At 42.4% G+C, this 17,019-nt stretch overlaps 1 protein-coding gene across 1 annotated transcript in view; it reads left to right on the top strand.

Moving 5' to 3' along the window:
• ERCC6L2 (ERCC excision repair 6 like 2) overlaps positions 1-17,019 on the top strand; it is a 1,215,137-nt gene that overhangs the window by 182,379 nt on the left and 1,015,739 nt on the right. The window contains exon 6 of the mRNA XM_078675691.1: positions 729-851. Within this exon, the coding sequence (XP_078531817.1) occupies positions 729-851 (123 nt within the window). The remainder of the gene's footprint in view (positions 1-728; positions 852-17,019) is intronic.

Raw genomic sequence — 17,019 nt, 5'->3', positions numbered from 1 at the left:
AGGGTATTGAGCTAATTTATTGTGTCACTACGGTATGTGCTCTCATTTCCCCAAAACAGCTGCATTTATTTTGTTATTGATTTCATTAAAATGGTGCCAGTGATGCATTTAGCTCCTCTAATGCGGGATTGCATGACCAAGTGCAAACTTCTTTTTCATTTTATTATCCTATTTAACTAGAAGGTATTAGATTTGTTGTAAAGGAAGATGTTTTCAGATTTGTGAAGATAGTATGGAATATATTGCCTGAATGTAGATCTAGAGTCATATTAAGAGATTTGATACTTTTAGTTTTCATTTTATCCAGCTTTGTGTGCTGACCAAGATGAAGAAAGCACTTTTTTATTGATGTCATCACCTTCATCGTGAATCATTTCAGGTGATTCACTGATAGGCATTTCTGTTGACTAAATCCGAGTTTGAACTAGCAATGATCACAGTGCCTTCCAATGGAAATTGTTGAATTCATGGCGCTAAATGTCGATGAAGGATCAATGCGCTGTTGTTAACTCAGTCAAACTAAAAACATTTTTGTGCCTTACCTTTTTTGATTCAGTAACATGCTTGAGAAGGGTCTAGTGGTTTATTTCTTTTTGCATGTGCTTTTGATAACACACCTACCATTTTGGCATGTAGCACACTAATTGTTTTGTAATAAAAAATTGTATTCCATCATTTTGTGGTTTCTATGTGTGTTCATAGTTATTAAACAATGATTCTTCCTTTAGGTAATTTCACTCCTGGCTGCTTTACTTCACAAAAAAGGCACCCGTCAGGATATTGAGAACAACATGCCAGAGTTTTTGCTTAGGACAATGAAAAGAGAATCTTCTTCCGTAACCCCCAAAAAGGTAAACACACCCATACCATTTTGTTTAATTTTGTTATCATTTGTACCTATGCACAATATATGTCATATATTTGTGATCAAATGTTAAATATCCACTAAGTAAAGGCTGAGATTTACTGAGCCAATGGAAGAGGCAATCTTTTTTCCATATGCCTATAGTCCTCTCCTAAAGAACAGATTGTTACAATAGTCTTTAGGTAGGGCTTATTTAAAACCATATTTGATAAGAGCAAGGGTGACATGGAAAGTCCAGATTTCCATATTGATTGAATTCATTTACGTTTGCTCAATACTGCCCAGTTAGTGTCACTTTATAAAATTGCTTACAAACATAAGTAGGCAATGGTTGTTTTTCTTCACCTAACCATTTACGTATGAACATTTAGCACAGATTTTGTCTTCATATCGTAGCCCTCTCAGTCCAAGTTTCAGATTGATACCTTCAAAGATAAAGAACATGGAAGAGAGAGGTAATTGCTCCAGCATTTCCCCTCCAAATACTTAAAATTTAGGATGTAATTTAACCACTTAGGTGCTGAGGCTTTTCACACTGCAGTGCTGAACCCTTTTATTGGTGTTTGGGGCACTTCACGATTAATCCTGCATCGCTTCTTTTCACAAAAGATATCCAGGTCAAATTTGCATCTTTTTTCTAACATTTTGGATGGAGGGAACTGAGAAAAAATGTCAGAATGAAGCAAAATTTTCTTTTTGGGTGGAAAAGTGGGAAAAAGAACTATTGTATAAAGTGCGTGTTTTTTGCCTTAAAATTACATCAACAAAAGGTCTGCTGTGCTCAACTCACCATCTGCACAGACTTCAAGAACAAGCAGAGTTGTAAAAGAAAATCAATTTTCTTTACCATAGTTTTTGGATTTTTCTAACTGTTAGTCAATGTTTCCTATTTTTTATTCAGCCTCCTTGCAGCTTGTGGTGGGAACATATGTGAAATCCATGGGTGAACCTGGAAAGCTATACATTTCTGAAAACTAGACCCAATTCTGAATTCAGCAAGGGGTGATTTATGTAGACTGCTCATGGTTTCCCAAAATGAATTATAGTTAAAATTAAAAAAAAATGATAAAAATAGGTAGGAAAAATATAAATTGGTGACATTTTAATCAGTAATTGTTTGTCCTGTTGAATGTTGTATTTAATCACTGAAGTTTATCTTTTCAGGTTTATGAGTTTCTAGAAGGTTGATGATTATTTTGTCTTTTCAAAAGGACAACTTCTGAATAAACTTATAAAAACTGTGCGCAGGGAGCTAAGAGTTAGAGAGGACCTTCGTGCCAGGGTACAACAGGGACAGACACATTTGTGCACCCACCTTCCTCTGTTACCGAGTGCTTTCATTGGCTATCAAAACCTGTACAATTGAGTTGCTAACCGGACTGACCCTTGGGCATCCAATGGAATTGAAACTGTGCCATTGACACAGCTATACTTTCCCGCAATGGTTCCCGTGCGGATGAGGTGTTAAAACCACATGTTGGTTGCCTCCCATTCCCCACCTATCCTGTCCTGAGGAAGACTCGCAGGCAAAGGCTCAACTGTCTCATATGCCACAAGTCGAGTCGAAACGTCAACAAACATATACCCACGTACCTGGACCCACCCAGCCCTTACCTATTGCGTGCCACAGATGAATACAATCTGTGATTGTACAAATTAATGTAAATAGACCATGTAAAATACTGTTGGGTCAGGACACTAAGATTGATACCCATTATCAGTCCACATTGAACCTCTCTATTTTCTTTCCATTTTCACCCTGGGAATACTTCCCCACTCACTTAATTTTCGAGCACTATTTCTCTGCACTCACACACAGTTTAGAATATGACACTAAAATAGCATTTACATAATATTAGAACATTGTAATGTTGAGATCTCCATTGAAGACAATGGAGCAGCAGCGAGCTAATAACATTGCTGAAGGCACACTTTCCTCTGCCTCGCCACAGGCTGGGGAATAAGAGAACCAGAGGCTGTAGATGAGGGTACGCGGAGAGCCTTCCCTTCTCTCTCCTCCCCTTGCCATCAGTGTCACTAGAGCTTCAGAAGGAGGGAGAGAGAAATGCAGCTCAACTGCTACGTTCTACGGCTCTGCCAAACTAAGAAAAACTGTTTTGTAAACCTCAAATAGGGGCTGACTCCTGTCCACTTTCACAGCTCTTGCTCTGTGCGTGCTAGCAACTCTCGGGCAACCACTCAGCAAGAGCTATGAAAGAACTGAATCTTGAGGTCACAAGGGAATGTAAACTTTCTGCGTCTCCCTGGATGCTGCTTTTTATGCAATTAGAATTTTTTTAGATTGTTCTAATGGCTGAGTTTGCCTCAGTGGTTGGGGCTAATAATGCTGGCGCAGGACTTTTATGGCAGGTATAGCCCGCTAGGGGGGGCTGTAAGGCTATCATAAAAATGGCGTAGTTATGTATTGCACTTAATATGGCACTTACTATTATAGTTGTACATTTTTAAGAGCTGTAAATAATAGGTGTTATTTTTGTTCAGTTTATTAGGACTCAGGTTATAAATTTCAGGAGCATTACTAGCCGAGTTGGCACTCCTGTTGGTATTGATGGTGGAAGCCAAAAAGAAAGACCATAAGTTAGGTTCAACCAAAAACATAATCTGATGTCAGCATTGACCGCTTAACTGACTGCGCCATCTTGCTGCTGCTACTAATTGAATCCTTTATGTATTAATGAGGGAAGATACTTTTGAAAAGTAAAGATTATTTAGGTTTCGAATAGAGCTGGTTAAATATAAGCATTTGTTTGGTATTTGCTTAATCTTTGAGGTTAGGTACATTGGGTCAGCACTGTGCATGTAAGAATGGGAAACATATGTTGAAAACACTGGTAGAAAGGTGCCAAGTGTAGACTTTTATTTAGGAAGTAAGGTATGTTAACTTTGTTTTTTTGAGGTCTATCAACATTTCTCTCCCAAAGCAGTGCCAAGACCAGCGAAGATTCCCAAATATTTAAGGGATACATACATCCCCAAAACTAAAATTACTTGTTACAGATATTTTCAGGTAAAATGTTGTTTGCTTGTGCCTGAAATTCTTATCATCCTCGTTGTGATATGCTGCCTTAATTGAGTTGCAAACAGAAACAAGGGGCACCCTACTCACTAGGAACTAGGGTAAATTGTATGTGACAGAAACAGTGGTTCCTGTGGAAAAGTACTTCTCGGTATTGATAATACTATGCACAATCGCAATGGGTATGGGTTAAGTAGATGTCAGAAGGAAAGGAGACCAAGCACACCTCCATTTGTATTTCCAATAGTTCTTTTATATTTTTTAAAGAGTATATGAATATTTACAAAAACATTACAGTAGTGCTTAGTGTCCCCAGTGTGAAGGGAACCAAAAAACAAAGACTCGTGAATTTGTGACATATGTAACTTGGTTTTCACAATTTTCAAAGACGACCATCTATAATTTTACAATGATCACAGCCACTGTGTACAATAGTCAGAGCTGATCAAATGGTCCGCTTTAAATAGTTGTTGACGACGTCTCGACCCTTCATAAGGTATATCGATGTAGGGACATCTAAGATTCAAAGAAAGACAATGTCACCAGGGATGTTGGGAGTGACTACAGTACTTGTGAGGAATGAAAAGGTCCATACGGTACCTGAAAAAGGATTACGCAGCCATGTGAAAAGTGTGAGACACCTGTCATGTTAAAAGAAATAAAAGAATACTCACACAGGACCCAGCTGGGTACACCACGAGTGAGAAAGAAAAAAGGGGGTAAAGTTAATGAAGGAGAAGCAGTAGTGTGCTATCTACAAAGGGCAGCTGTGGCCAAGGTTCCTTCCCCCATGTGAGAGACAGGGTGAAGGGCTGGCAACCACGGATATGCACAGTGAGGTTAATGCCACCGTATAAACTGGAACTTTCTGTGAGCTCATTCTGTAGTAAGTGCAAGGATTCTCTCTGAAAGAAAAATGAAGCTATAATAAATAATGGGGGACCTCTAATGGTCCATGAGCACAATTGGTGGATCCCCCCAAGGTAAAGGGCTTACCAAGGCGAAAGTCAAACGCATAGGTGGGGCGGTCGCTCCAGCGTATGTTGTAATGATGTTTGACACGGGTACTCAATCGTCCCGTCAGGTTAAGTTGTCCTCTGCAATTGACAAAACGTATGAACTATTGAGAAAAAATTAACGGGCGTGCGTGGATAGCACTGAGCGCAAGGAAGCACACTGTAATCTGATATTCATAAAGGTCGTGCGACCTGTCAGACCCAGTGGGGGGGGGGGGCTGCCTAAATTCTGGGCGAGTGCTTTTTTCAAAACAATGGTGGTGTTCGCAAGGGGTGAAGTATGTAGTAATCAACGGTAAATTTGATTGCGGGGGAATGAGTCAAAGCTTGCCTCTTATTACAATTAAACCTCTAATTGAAGGAGGCCCAAACCAATCCTCGGGGGAGCGCTTACCTTCTGATCCCAGGATTTCTATAGGTCCTTGGACAAGATCAAGCCTCCCTCTACAAAAACAAGGATCAGTATGGACTTGATATATCAAATTTCAACTCATATCAGATATCCTTTCTTGTTAGACAAGGACCTATACAATGTTCTCAGGTACCTCTGACTTCCCACCTCTGCTGACAATTGAAAAAAAGCTAATTTACCCACATCACTTTCTCTGCATTTTCATAATAGAACATATAGTCGTTAGTCACTCTAAATTTGTTCTAATCTTCTCCAAAAATATCTGCCCCTAGAACACAGAAGACTTGAAGGGAAGATAAGCGGTTCTATTAACATGTCATTATGGCATATTAGGAAGATCACAGTAGAAAGGTTGTTTCATATTCTGGGATGTTTGAGTTAATGGATGCATTAACCAGATCTCCAATCCTTTGGAATATCAATAAGTTCCTTTGCCTTACAAAGAAAATAAACCCACTGAACTTATGTTTTTAAAGCCTACAGTCTTACTATCCAAAATTGGTTGATTATATGAGTCACCACCATTAAACTTACTTAGCAAGCTGTTCAGACAAGGCCATGTGGTGTCATAAATGTATAAGCTGCTCTCACCCCCAAACTTCCCAACACCTTTATGGGATAACTGGAATGCAGAACTTCTGTTGTATCTGGAGTAAGGGTCCCTGTTTTCCGTTTTTACTTATTTTTACAGATAAATACAGACAGAAACCCATTTGTTTTCTTGAATGTATTTATTTTTAAATGTGGATAAAAACGGAAATTGGGTGCTTTTTGAGTGATTCAAAATATTCTTTGCCGTGACTGCCAGGCCAATAACTATGTGGATTGATAGGTAAGGAGGTTAAAAGGACAGGAATTTTAGTAGAGAGGCTTAAACAGCAGTAGCTATGCACAAGGCTGATACTGAAATGTGCATATTTTTTATATAAGTGCATTGATTTATCTTCTGCAGGTGTTCATATCACTGAAACCTGGCAGACACTCAAGCATGACTGCATATTTATTGGTCAAATATATGTGGAAATATACCAGTTTCAGCTTTCCTTTTTTTACAAAACCCATAATAAATATGGATAAATACAGATAAAGTTGACAAAAAATAAATATAGATAAATACAGATGGAAATGACAAAAAAATAAATTTAAAACCGGGAGCCCTAATCTTGAGCTAGATCTCTGGGAACGAATATGGACCACTACTACTCATAAATGATTGCCAGCATTGGTTAAGTTCAGATTTTTGGCTATGTATGGGTCTTTTTTTCTTTTATACATCTTTTTATTAGTAAAGAAATGTATGGGTCTTATTGGACCCCTGCAGGGTTTCACAAACTTTACTGCTAATTTCATTTTTGGAAGCAAGATGACCTTTTAACCACAGAAAAGATTCACATTCAGGTGTGACAGATCATATCTGTAAAGTAATTAATCTTAAGCAGATCATGTAGAGTGCTTGCCATAGCAGTCATGATGATTCTGTAGCCTTAACAAATTACAGGATCATATTCCCTATATCTTTCATTCCCCAACGCTTCCTCAGGGTGCAGCACCTGCACTAGGAACGATTTCTTAATAGAAAATATTAATATTTTAGCTTCCCAAGTATCAAGAAACGGTAATTATTCATGTGATAGGCATTTGGATGCAAATTATAGCATTGGAGGACACCACTATTGATACATCTTAACATTGCATGTGTGCTTTTATGTGCAGGAAAATATTCAGATTTCCACTAAGTGTTCTACCTGGCTACACCTAATACTTCGCTCACTCCAAAGGATTATTCCTAATTTTCCATGAAAAGGAAATATTATTTTTCCAAATAAAGCAATTTTACTTTTCCCAGGGTTAATTTTTAAACTATGAGGACTGCCTGTGCAAAAGGGCTAAGCCCTGCTGTGATCCATTTGCATTCAGTTCAACTGGGTATAATTCTTTATTGATTGGTTAAAAAAAAACATTTACAATTTACGACATGACAAAGATTAATAAAAATGACTGTGATAAAAGCTTTAAAACAATTAATTTGGAATAGTTTAAAATTCGAGGGCCAATAAGATCTGATAACGTTCCGATGCAGTACATAAATCTAGGTTTCTTGTAGTCTCTGATTTGGATGTTGTAACTCTTTAACTCAACCGCTCTGCTAGGCTGGGAAGACTTTTAGGTTGGAGAGTGGCTTCGAGGAGTTTCAACGCTTTATGGACAAATTTCGCAAGCCCAATGTTTAGCTTGGTGTTGTCGGGATCAAGAGCGGCCATTATTGCTTGACGGCAAGATCGAACTCCCAACATAATACATTGGCCTCGCAACAGTGACCGTCTGGCTATGAGCAGTGCAGGGCATGCACAGACAATATGTTCCATAGATTCTGAATGGTAGCCACACAGTCTGCATTCCGTGTTGCTACACGCTCGCCGCCATTCCGGGAGGTTAATCAGAAAGGGCCATTCTCCCATCCTCAAGGCTAGAAACGTGCGTTTCCAATAAAGTGCATATGTGCTTGACAGGTAGAGCGGCTGCACACCCATTTTAAAATTGCCAATTACAGCCCAGGCGTGCCTTCTCCTTGAGAGTATCGCCCTGTCCGAGTGAAAGGACCACAGTCTTACGGATTTTTTGATGGCAGACTTAAACACCGAAAAAGATGGGTTAATGTACCAAAGGTCTTTTGCGCCTAGTAACTGTAGGCTATAACCCAGAAGTTGCAGATGCTTGTGGCTTGTCTGTTTTCGCTGTATTTCCTGCCAAAGTCGGGCCTCCAGGGAACCCTCCTGGGCAAGGCGCAGTCTATGACAAAGTTTAATGAATGCGCCTGCCTCCACTCCATGCTGATCTTGGAGACCAAATTCAAGTCTCATTTGAGCTGGTGAGGCAGATTTTGGCAATCCAGAGGCTCTTTAAAAAAATGTTGTTATTAACTTGTTTATTAATATACTGGTTGTGCCTTTGGTGATCTCATGGCCATACGTCAAAGAGTTGATTACTTTGGCTTTCATTACTTTCAGCATAGGTGTCAAACTGGGACCTAGTAACTGTTTTGCCAACTTTGCAGCAGCCACATCTAACGACAGGGCTTTAATGCTTCTTTGTGCTTGTTGAAGGAGCCTCTTCTATTCAGAAAGATGCCCAGGTATTTGTAACTTGGGGTTGAGTCTAGCTTTATTTTGTTGAAGTATCACCTTTCTGTTGACCTTTTTTGCTTCCCAAAAGAGATGGTTTTAGTTTTTGACAAGTTAAGCTCTAGATGGTTTCTTGTCGTATAGGGTAGCAATTCATCCAGTAGTCATTCAGTTGAAAATAATGATATTACCAGCATACAATAAGGTGTGTAATGGAGTTTTACGAAAATCAGGGGGAAATTTCCAAATGCATTCCAGATTAACAGGAAAGTCATGAAGGTAAAATACATGTTCCAGTCAAAACCCTGACTACTCTACTGAGATAATCTGCTCAGCATTTGCCCATGGATGAAAATGATCTAACAGATGCTTACGAAAAATATTTCCTGGCTATGTCTAATAAGGCTATGTGCTGATACATTTTGGAAATATTTTGTGTCCTGTTTGTATACACGGGTAATAAAACGATAACTTCTCAGGAAGCAGGTCTTTGTTGTGTGGCACAGCTTTCTTTGTTTATGAAAAGGAGTAACACAAACTCCAGGTAACAGCATGCCTTTAATAAACATTACCAGGATGCCAACAAGGTCCTCGGCTCCTGAACGCTGTGTAGTTTTTATTAGAGGAATTGACATTTTCTTTAGATTGTGGAGAACAGTTGTTCTTTGCTAGATTAACATAGCCATTGATAGATCAGGATTTCTTGTATCTCAGTATGTGAATAATGTTATCAAACAAAATCCCCCTCTGGTCTTTGATTGTTGACTTGAAATCTAACATCAGAAATACATTGTAAGTAGAGTGAAATCAATGCACCTACACAAAAAGACTACGAGGATGGTGGCCAAACCTTAAGGATTTTATTAACAAATTTAGTTCTGAGTACACATCAAATCAATCCGCAAAATTGATAGAAGAATATGGTGAGAACGGACATATTTCGATGTTCATTCAGTCCAAGGGCCTGATTCACAAAGGTAAACGTACACTTTTGTATAAGTTTACAATTGTTTGTGATTCACAAAGGTATTTTACTAGTAGTATATTTACGACAGTGGAGTTTGCGCATATTAAAAGATAGGGCAGTCGTATTGCTTTATGTGCAGAGACTCCGCAGTCGTAAAGATACTACTAGTAAAATTCCTTTGGGAATAGCAAACATTTGTAAACTTACACAAAAGTGTAAGTGTACCTTTGTGAATCAGTCACATCATTTATATGTATTCAAAAAAGAATATGCAAAATAGAATAATGTACAGCAAGCAAAATATAGCCCATGCAGATTACATAAAAGAACTTACCCATTCTAAATAAAATATCAAAAGTAATAAGGGGAAATTATATGAGGAAGGTGCCAGCATCAGATAAACTAGATTTAAGGTTCAGTTGAAGGAATCTGAGTATTGAAGCATGAGGGCAGAGGAAATCTGCAGAGTTGAAAAGAGGTCTTCTCAGAGCAAAGTCAGGATATAATCGGGTCTACTAATCTGAAAAGCACACAATTAAGGCCTAAAAGAAGCTTCCAGAAGGCCTCTCCTTATCAACTTCGCCTGAACAAACCAATCAAAAGACAGTGTTCTCAAGGAGCAGGTAGACTCCCTAGTTTCCCTGCTTCCATCAAAGAAATAATCATCGGGACGGCCTTGAATGTAAAATCAGTCCGTACACCTGGTACAGGATAGTGTCTCCCACTGTCTCAGTCCCCATATCGGAAGCCAAACGTTAGTTAAATGTTCAGTGGCCTACTACTCTAATGCAATGAACAATTATCTGAGTCTAAGCTAACGAGGACATAGATAAAACACCTACATAGATGAGAAAAACCGAACTCTTGCAAAACGTTTTATAAAACGTAACGTGTGCACTGAGACTTGGCTACATAAGTTATTATCTCAAATGCAATTTTAAAGAAAGCATACCTTTTCTTTCATGGAGAGTACAGTATGATAATCAGTAATATAGATGAGCGGCTCTAATTAGAAGGGTTATAGAGCCTGTAATGGATTAATAAAACGCACACACATTGACAGTTAAACACATGTTGAGTATATATGTTGCATATAAAAGAGGTGGACACTAAATTATACTGCTACAATCCCCCCTGTGATGGCCAGAATCAAATGAACCTTTTGTGACCATTTCAATCTTATATCTTGCCTTCTCCAGCTCCTTCATCTCATCATAAGTCTTACACTGTTTCTGTTCTAACTCCACTTCATCTGTTCTCCTCTTAACTCCGTTCCTACAACCCGAATTTTCTATGACCATATGTATTTGAATTCCTAATTATAGCAAATAAGGTAATCAAGCAAATGCCGGGTATGAAGTAGAATGTGTGTAAAGTGTGTATTTGGCAAGGGCAATTTATTTTAAAATCTCGTGGTAGACAACATTTTTTGTTTTATTAGAATAGGGACGGAGAAGGCCAGCTGCAGCCCTGGTTGATGTTAGCAGGCGCGTATATTTGGTGTAGTGATCCGCCGCCTGAGCCCGGCTACAGCCCTGGTTGATGTTAGCAGGCGCGTGTAATGTCGTTGAATGAGAGAGTTATCAGCCGCGGGTAAATCCGTTTAATGAGAGAGTTGAGTGACAGCGAGTAGGAGAGGCTGCAGTAATTGTCCCCGCAGACACGCTCATTTGCGTGTTCCCCCGCTTGAGGCCCAGATGCAGACCTGTTTGATGTTAGCAGGCGCGTGTTCCCCAGCTTGAGGCCCAGCTGCAGCCCTGGTTGATGTTATCAGGCCTTGTAATTAGTGTACTGATCCGCCGCCTGAGCCCTGCTAGAGCCCTGGTTGATGGTAGCAGGCACGTGTAATTTCGTTGAATGAGAGAGTTCATTCATTAACAGCGCGCAGGAAAGGCTGCAGTAACGTTACTTACCAGGCCTCCAGGTGAACGCGTTTGTCATGCCCCCAGCACACGGCCACAGCAGACGATCTTCTGATTAATGTACAACCCACATGGCATGAAGGGCGGAACGTAGCACACGCCTCCAGCATTTCTCACGCCCCCAGCGTGCCCCTTGATGCGGCGCAATTGCGTTCACATGGCATGAAGGCCAAACTCACGCCCACAGTGTTTCTCACGCCCCCAGCGTGTCACGCCCCCAGCGTGCCTCTTGATGCTGCGCAGCAACGTAATTGGCGCTTGTATGTACGACTCACATGGCATGAAGGGCGGACACACGCCCCCAGCGTGTGTCACACACGCACACAGCCCACGATGTGATGGCCGTACCACACGCCCCCAGCGTTAGTCACGCCCCCCAGCCCACGCCCACAGCACAACGCAGACACGCCCACAAGGGACTACTTTGCTGGCACGGCTCTTTTACTTTTTAAATGTATAGAGGAGTTGACCTAACGGCTAAGGCGCTCGACCTCGGACCTGGGGATCTGGGTTCGAGTCTTGGTAACGACGCCAAACATCCTGTGATTCTGGGCAAATCACGTAATCGCCCCGTGCCTAACAAAAATGAATGTGTGTCCTCATGTAACGTAACTGGTGCTATGTAAAGCGCTCTGATACCTGATTCAGTTCGGGTCAAATTCGCGCTATATAAAACTCTGCAAAGAAAATAAAAATAAAAAAATATGGTGGCCGTCTGCATAGCCTATGTCCTTCTGCTGCAACGGCCCTTTCCAACGCTGTATTGGGTGTTGTGATTGGTGCTGTGGTTACTGAGATTACCCGCCTCAAAGGTTTGGGCTCTCTCTTTATAATATTAGTATGGATAAAGGTACAACATTGTTGAACCTTCAACATCTTACAGACTCTGCCCTCCTCTGCAAGCAAAATGTCTAGTGTAAGACAGTTCAGTTCTGAAGAGCCGTAGACCGAGTAGCTACTAGCTCTGCTTCTACAGCCAATAATGCATAGGAAGTTTATCCAGTATTGTGGAAAGCTTTCTAATCTTCAAACTGTTGAGAACAATACCTAATGAAGGAGTCTATTCCCTAAAAGGTGACCTACTGTGAGAAACTAATATAACTACACTTGTGTCTAGTAAATGATCCCTTTTCAGGTATGTCCAGATTTTTTGCATTCTTGGGAAAACTACAGCTAAGTAGCAAGTGCCTGACCAATTTCCGGGCAACTTAAAATAAACATACAGACTACAATCAAAATAAACTCCAGGAATCACTTGATCCTCTACCCGAAGAATTTGGGCAGGTTCACCTAAAGGTTCAGATTTATGTTCATACACGCTCACTCCCATATATCTGTTTCATTCTTTACTAGTCAATTTATAAATGCACACCGTCTCTTTATGTTTCCAATCCAGTCTCAACATAGGATAAATTCCCTGTGCCTTAAACTCATCTTCCTCCCTTTCCCACACTTGCTTCAAAACTTGCTCTCTGCCCATCAAGCAAATGTACATCTGAACCCTTTTGGCTTCTAAATCATAAATAAATATTTCTTTACAGGAGGCATGGCACTTGTCAAATTCAATCTATGGGCACGATCAGTGTCAATATTATGAGGGGGTTCGAAAGAAATACCAAGCAGTATCTATCTCATTAGCCTTAGCATGTGGGGTCAAACGCTTATTGCGAGGAACTTCAGAAAGTATTGAATAATAATACAAAGAGTATCTGCCTATATAGAAGACTAAGCAAAATGTTACATGTGATACCATAAGAAAGAGGGATGTGGTGGTATGTGTCTCCCTCAGCTATTGAAGCAGGCAAATGGACGCATACATAGAAATCCTTTGCTTAGATCGCACGTATGTACTCATACAGCAATCTAGAAAATACATTAGTAGAAAAGTCTTCCTCTGAACCATCTTTGTGTAAAACCCAAATTTCACAGCTATATTCATCTTCAGCAGGCTGTTTCTTCATGTTAGTCTTAGATGTGGACCTTACAGGGCTATCATCAGCAGTGGAACTAAACACTAAGAATAAAGCAGCCATAAGTATAATAACAATGATTAACACTCCAGATACAACTAATCTACTCTGATCTTTGGCAAGCATGCCCATAATTTCTCTGCGGTCAGACCTTTGAGTAGAAATAGTAGCAAACAGACCTATGAAGTTCTGCAACGTTTCTACCTGTGCTAATGGCAAAATGTATTTTTCGTGATGATACTATGAAATTAGCTTTATGTACAGTGGTCTTCTTAAGTCCTACCCAGAACTAGGCTGTTTTCTTCTAAAATTACACTCCTACTCTTCTTCTGGAGCCTTGGACCTAGGGAAACTTTGTGATTCAATAAATGCAAAGTTCAAAGTGCAGTTTAGCAAAGTTTAACAGAGATTAAGCTCTTAGGCTGTTGCAGGGTAAGCATAAATCACGAAGGCTCAATTGCCACAGCTCCCTGTTCATCCAGATCATAGGTGATCGGATCAAGTTCACTGCTGGTGTAGTAAGTCCATTCAGGGGCAGAGTACCTTCTGCAATGTACCTTTGAAGAAGTTTGAGTATGGGCTGTTTGTACGCACTGTTACTTTTCCCGCTTGACTCAGTCTCTTCAATGACAGCTTATGGAATGTGTTGAACAGATACATTCTGTCTGAATCCCTCGTGATACCTTAGCCACTCTTCTCCCCACTGATTACTTCTGATCACATTACTCAGGCCTTCACCGGGATCTGCATCATCAAGCACCTGTGTCTTCCTTCCGGGACATGAGAGTGCGGAGTTGAACTCCTTTCCCGATTTCTGAAGTAAGTTTGTACCAGCAATGAATTGTTGTGGATGGCTTTACTAATTTTTTGTTGAGGCCTGTCTCTGATGGTATGGTATATATTTTCACATTAGGACCACCTACCAGGATGACACCGAACATTAGCAGGGTTTGGTTTACCGCATTTTTAAGCAAATATTTCCATGTTCTGGTACCACTACACACCATGAATGGTGGCTTATTGCGGCAATAACATGGGTAGATGACGTTGATGTACAACTATGGATTCGTTTTTAGGTCTCGGCTAGTAACGCGCTGAAAGCGCGTTCTTGCCAGAGAACGATTGTCGGCGTCTCAGCAGTCTGAGAACGCCGAAGTGAGACAAGACCTGGCCGCGCGCAGCGTTTCCCCATAGGATAACGTTGTGCGCGCGGCCAGGTCTTGTCTCCACAGCATTGCAGGGCAGACCGGATCGCGTCGCGCGGCGCTGTTCACGAGGCGCGCGGCGCTCACTTTCCGGATTCCTTGGTTTTATTCAAATCCCGTTATCGCATATTTCCTAAAAATCACAGCTGGCTGTCACAGCGGGCAGATGTCAGGCCCGCCGAGCACAAGTGTCAGCCCCATTGTGTGCGTAGGACGGAATACACAGGATATATGCAACTCCTCCGACACACCAGATGGAGCCTGCCCCTCGTGCACAATCGTGTGCGCCTCCCGCGAGTGGCTAATGGGTGGCATCTCTCAAAGAAAAGTCAGCGGACCCTTAGTTTGTCACCCACCAATACTTTCAAGATGTAGCTCCTACATTAAAAAAAATGTTTACGTACTCTGCTCACGCCGCACAAACGTGCTCGGAGTCTAATCCCAGAAACTTAATCTCTTTGCATGTCAACCCATCTTCACAATGAAACCTTCACAAGCTCCTACATTTCACCAAAAGTCGGAGACAAAATGCTGAGCGGCTCCGTGCTACGCACGAGAAGCCGGGCCGCTCCTCGTGGTCCGTTCCTGGAAAGATGACCTGGAGAGGGGGCTTATCTAGCAGGGACGGCTGTGGAATCCATCAAATGATCATAGGGCCCCCCTCCCCACCCACCACGCCCCCGCAATCCATCATTAAAAGGTCATTTGCTATGTGCCATTGCTCCTATTTCAATTTTTTTTAAATCTGTGAATGAATACCTGGGGTGTCTGCAGCTATTTCTCAGGTGTCTAAAATACAGAACACATGAAGAAAGTTATATGGATGACATTTCATTTTGCAATGCCGAGTGCTGAGACCGTGTTTATAACACAAGTACAGGATCACAAGACCAACGCTGGGCCCTGTTTGTTAGCTATTTCCACCCACCTGCATGGAACCCATGGGAGGCAGTGGGGTGCCCCCAGATATACCACCGGTTATATTTCGGGGCCTCGGGGTGCCCACAGCAATACCACCCGTCCTATTTCGGGGCCTCGAAGTGCCCACAGCTATACCACCCGTCCTATTTCGGGGCCTCGGGGTTCCCACAGCTATACCACCCGTCCTATTTCGGGGCCTCCACTAAATCCTTGCGCCTTCTGCGCTACCACCGTGCACAGGCACGCAGAGAGGCTTCCTGCAGAGGATGCGCTCTGAAGTGGCCGCAAAGCGTCACGTTCAGCACCACGGAAAACCCAGAGGAAACAGATGTAAACATTTCCACAGTCTTCCTCGCTGAAGTACGTGAGTGCGCCTTGTGCTGGGAATGTAAACATGCCTCTGTTTACAAGTCCGGGTCGGGCCCTCTGCCCTCCGGCTTGTGAAGCAGATGCTGAGCCGGGGAGCCGACCCCTGGGCCGGGCACAGGAGCACCACCGTGGCAGTGGGCCAGGAGATAAGGCCGGTGCGTCTGTGGAGATAGCAAAACCCTCTGGGGGTGGGTGTGCGCGCGAGTTTATACAAGAGGCAAGACAGGCATACTCACGCGTTCAGATGCACACACGCATGCCTGTGCGCCCACACACGTGCATAAACACAAGGTGGGTCGCAAACACAAACAGGCCTAGTCTATTACACACACACTCCCTCTCTGCCGCACACATCCAGTCGATCTCCACACACATCACACACTTACAGCCACATGAGTACTTTCAGATTCCAATGTCTAAGCCAGATAGATGTACACCCTCACCGGCGCGTTCATCTTTGTGTCTGTATCCATGTGTTTCAATTCGTGTGAAAGCATATGTACCGGATACATCCGCTCCACACACGAACGGGTCTATATAGGTCCAGATACAGATGAATATAACACTCTTTATACATATCTGTAACTACAAAGGAGAGAGACAGGAAGAGGAGGGTACGGACCCACCACCACCACATCTAACACCATCACCACATCCACCACCACACCCCCCACCACCAAATCCCCCACCACCACCACATCCACCACCACCACATCCACCACCATGTCCACCACCACCACGTCCACCACCATGTCCACCACATCCACCACATCCACCACCACATCCACCACCACATCCACCACCACATCCATCACCACCACATCCACCACCACCACATCCACCACCACCACATCCACCACCACCACATTCACCACCACATTCACCACCACATCCACCACCACATCCACCACCACCACATCCACCACCACATCCACCACCACCACATCCACCACCACCACATCCACCACCACCACATCCACCACCACCACATCCACCACCACCACATCCACCACATCCACCACATCCACCACCACCACATCCACCACAACCACATCCACCACCACATCCACCACCTCCACATCCACCGCCACATCCACCGCCACATCCACCACCACCACATCCACCACCACCACATCCACCACCACCACCACCACACCCACCACACCCACCACATCCACATCCACCACATCATCCACCACCACCACATCCAACA

Source organism: Lissotriton helveticus, chromosome 2_1 (assembly GCF_964261635.1).
Source record: "Lissotriton helveticus chromosome 2_1, aLisHel1.1, whole genome shotgun sequence".
Classification (NCBI taxonomy): domain Eukaryota; kingdom Metazoa; phylum Chordata; class Amphibia; order Caudata; family Salamandridae; genus Lissotriton; species Lissotriton helveticus.
Note: the sequence above shows the minus strand (reverse complement) of the source record. Positions and strands in the feature narration are given on the sequence as shown.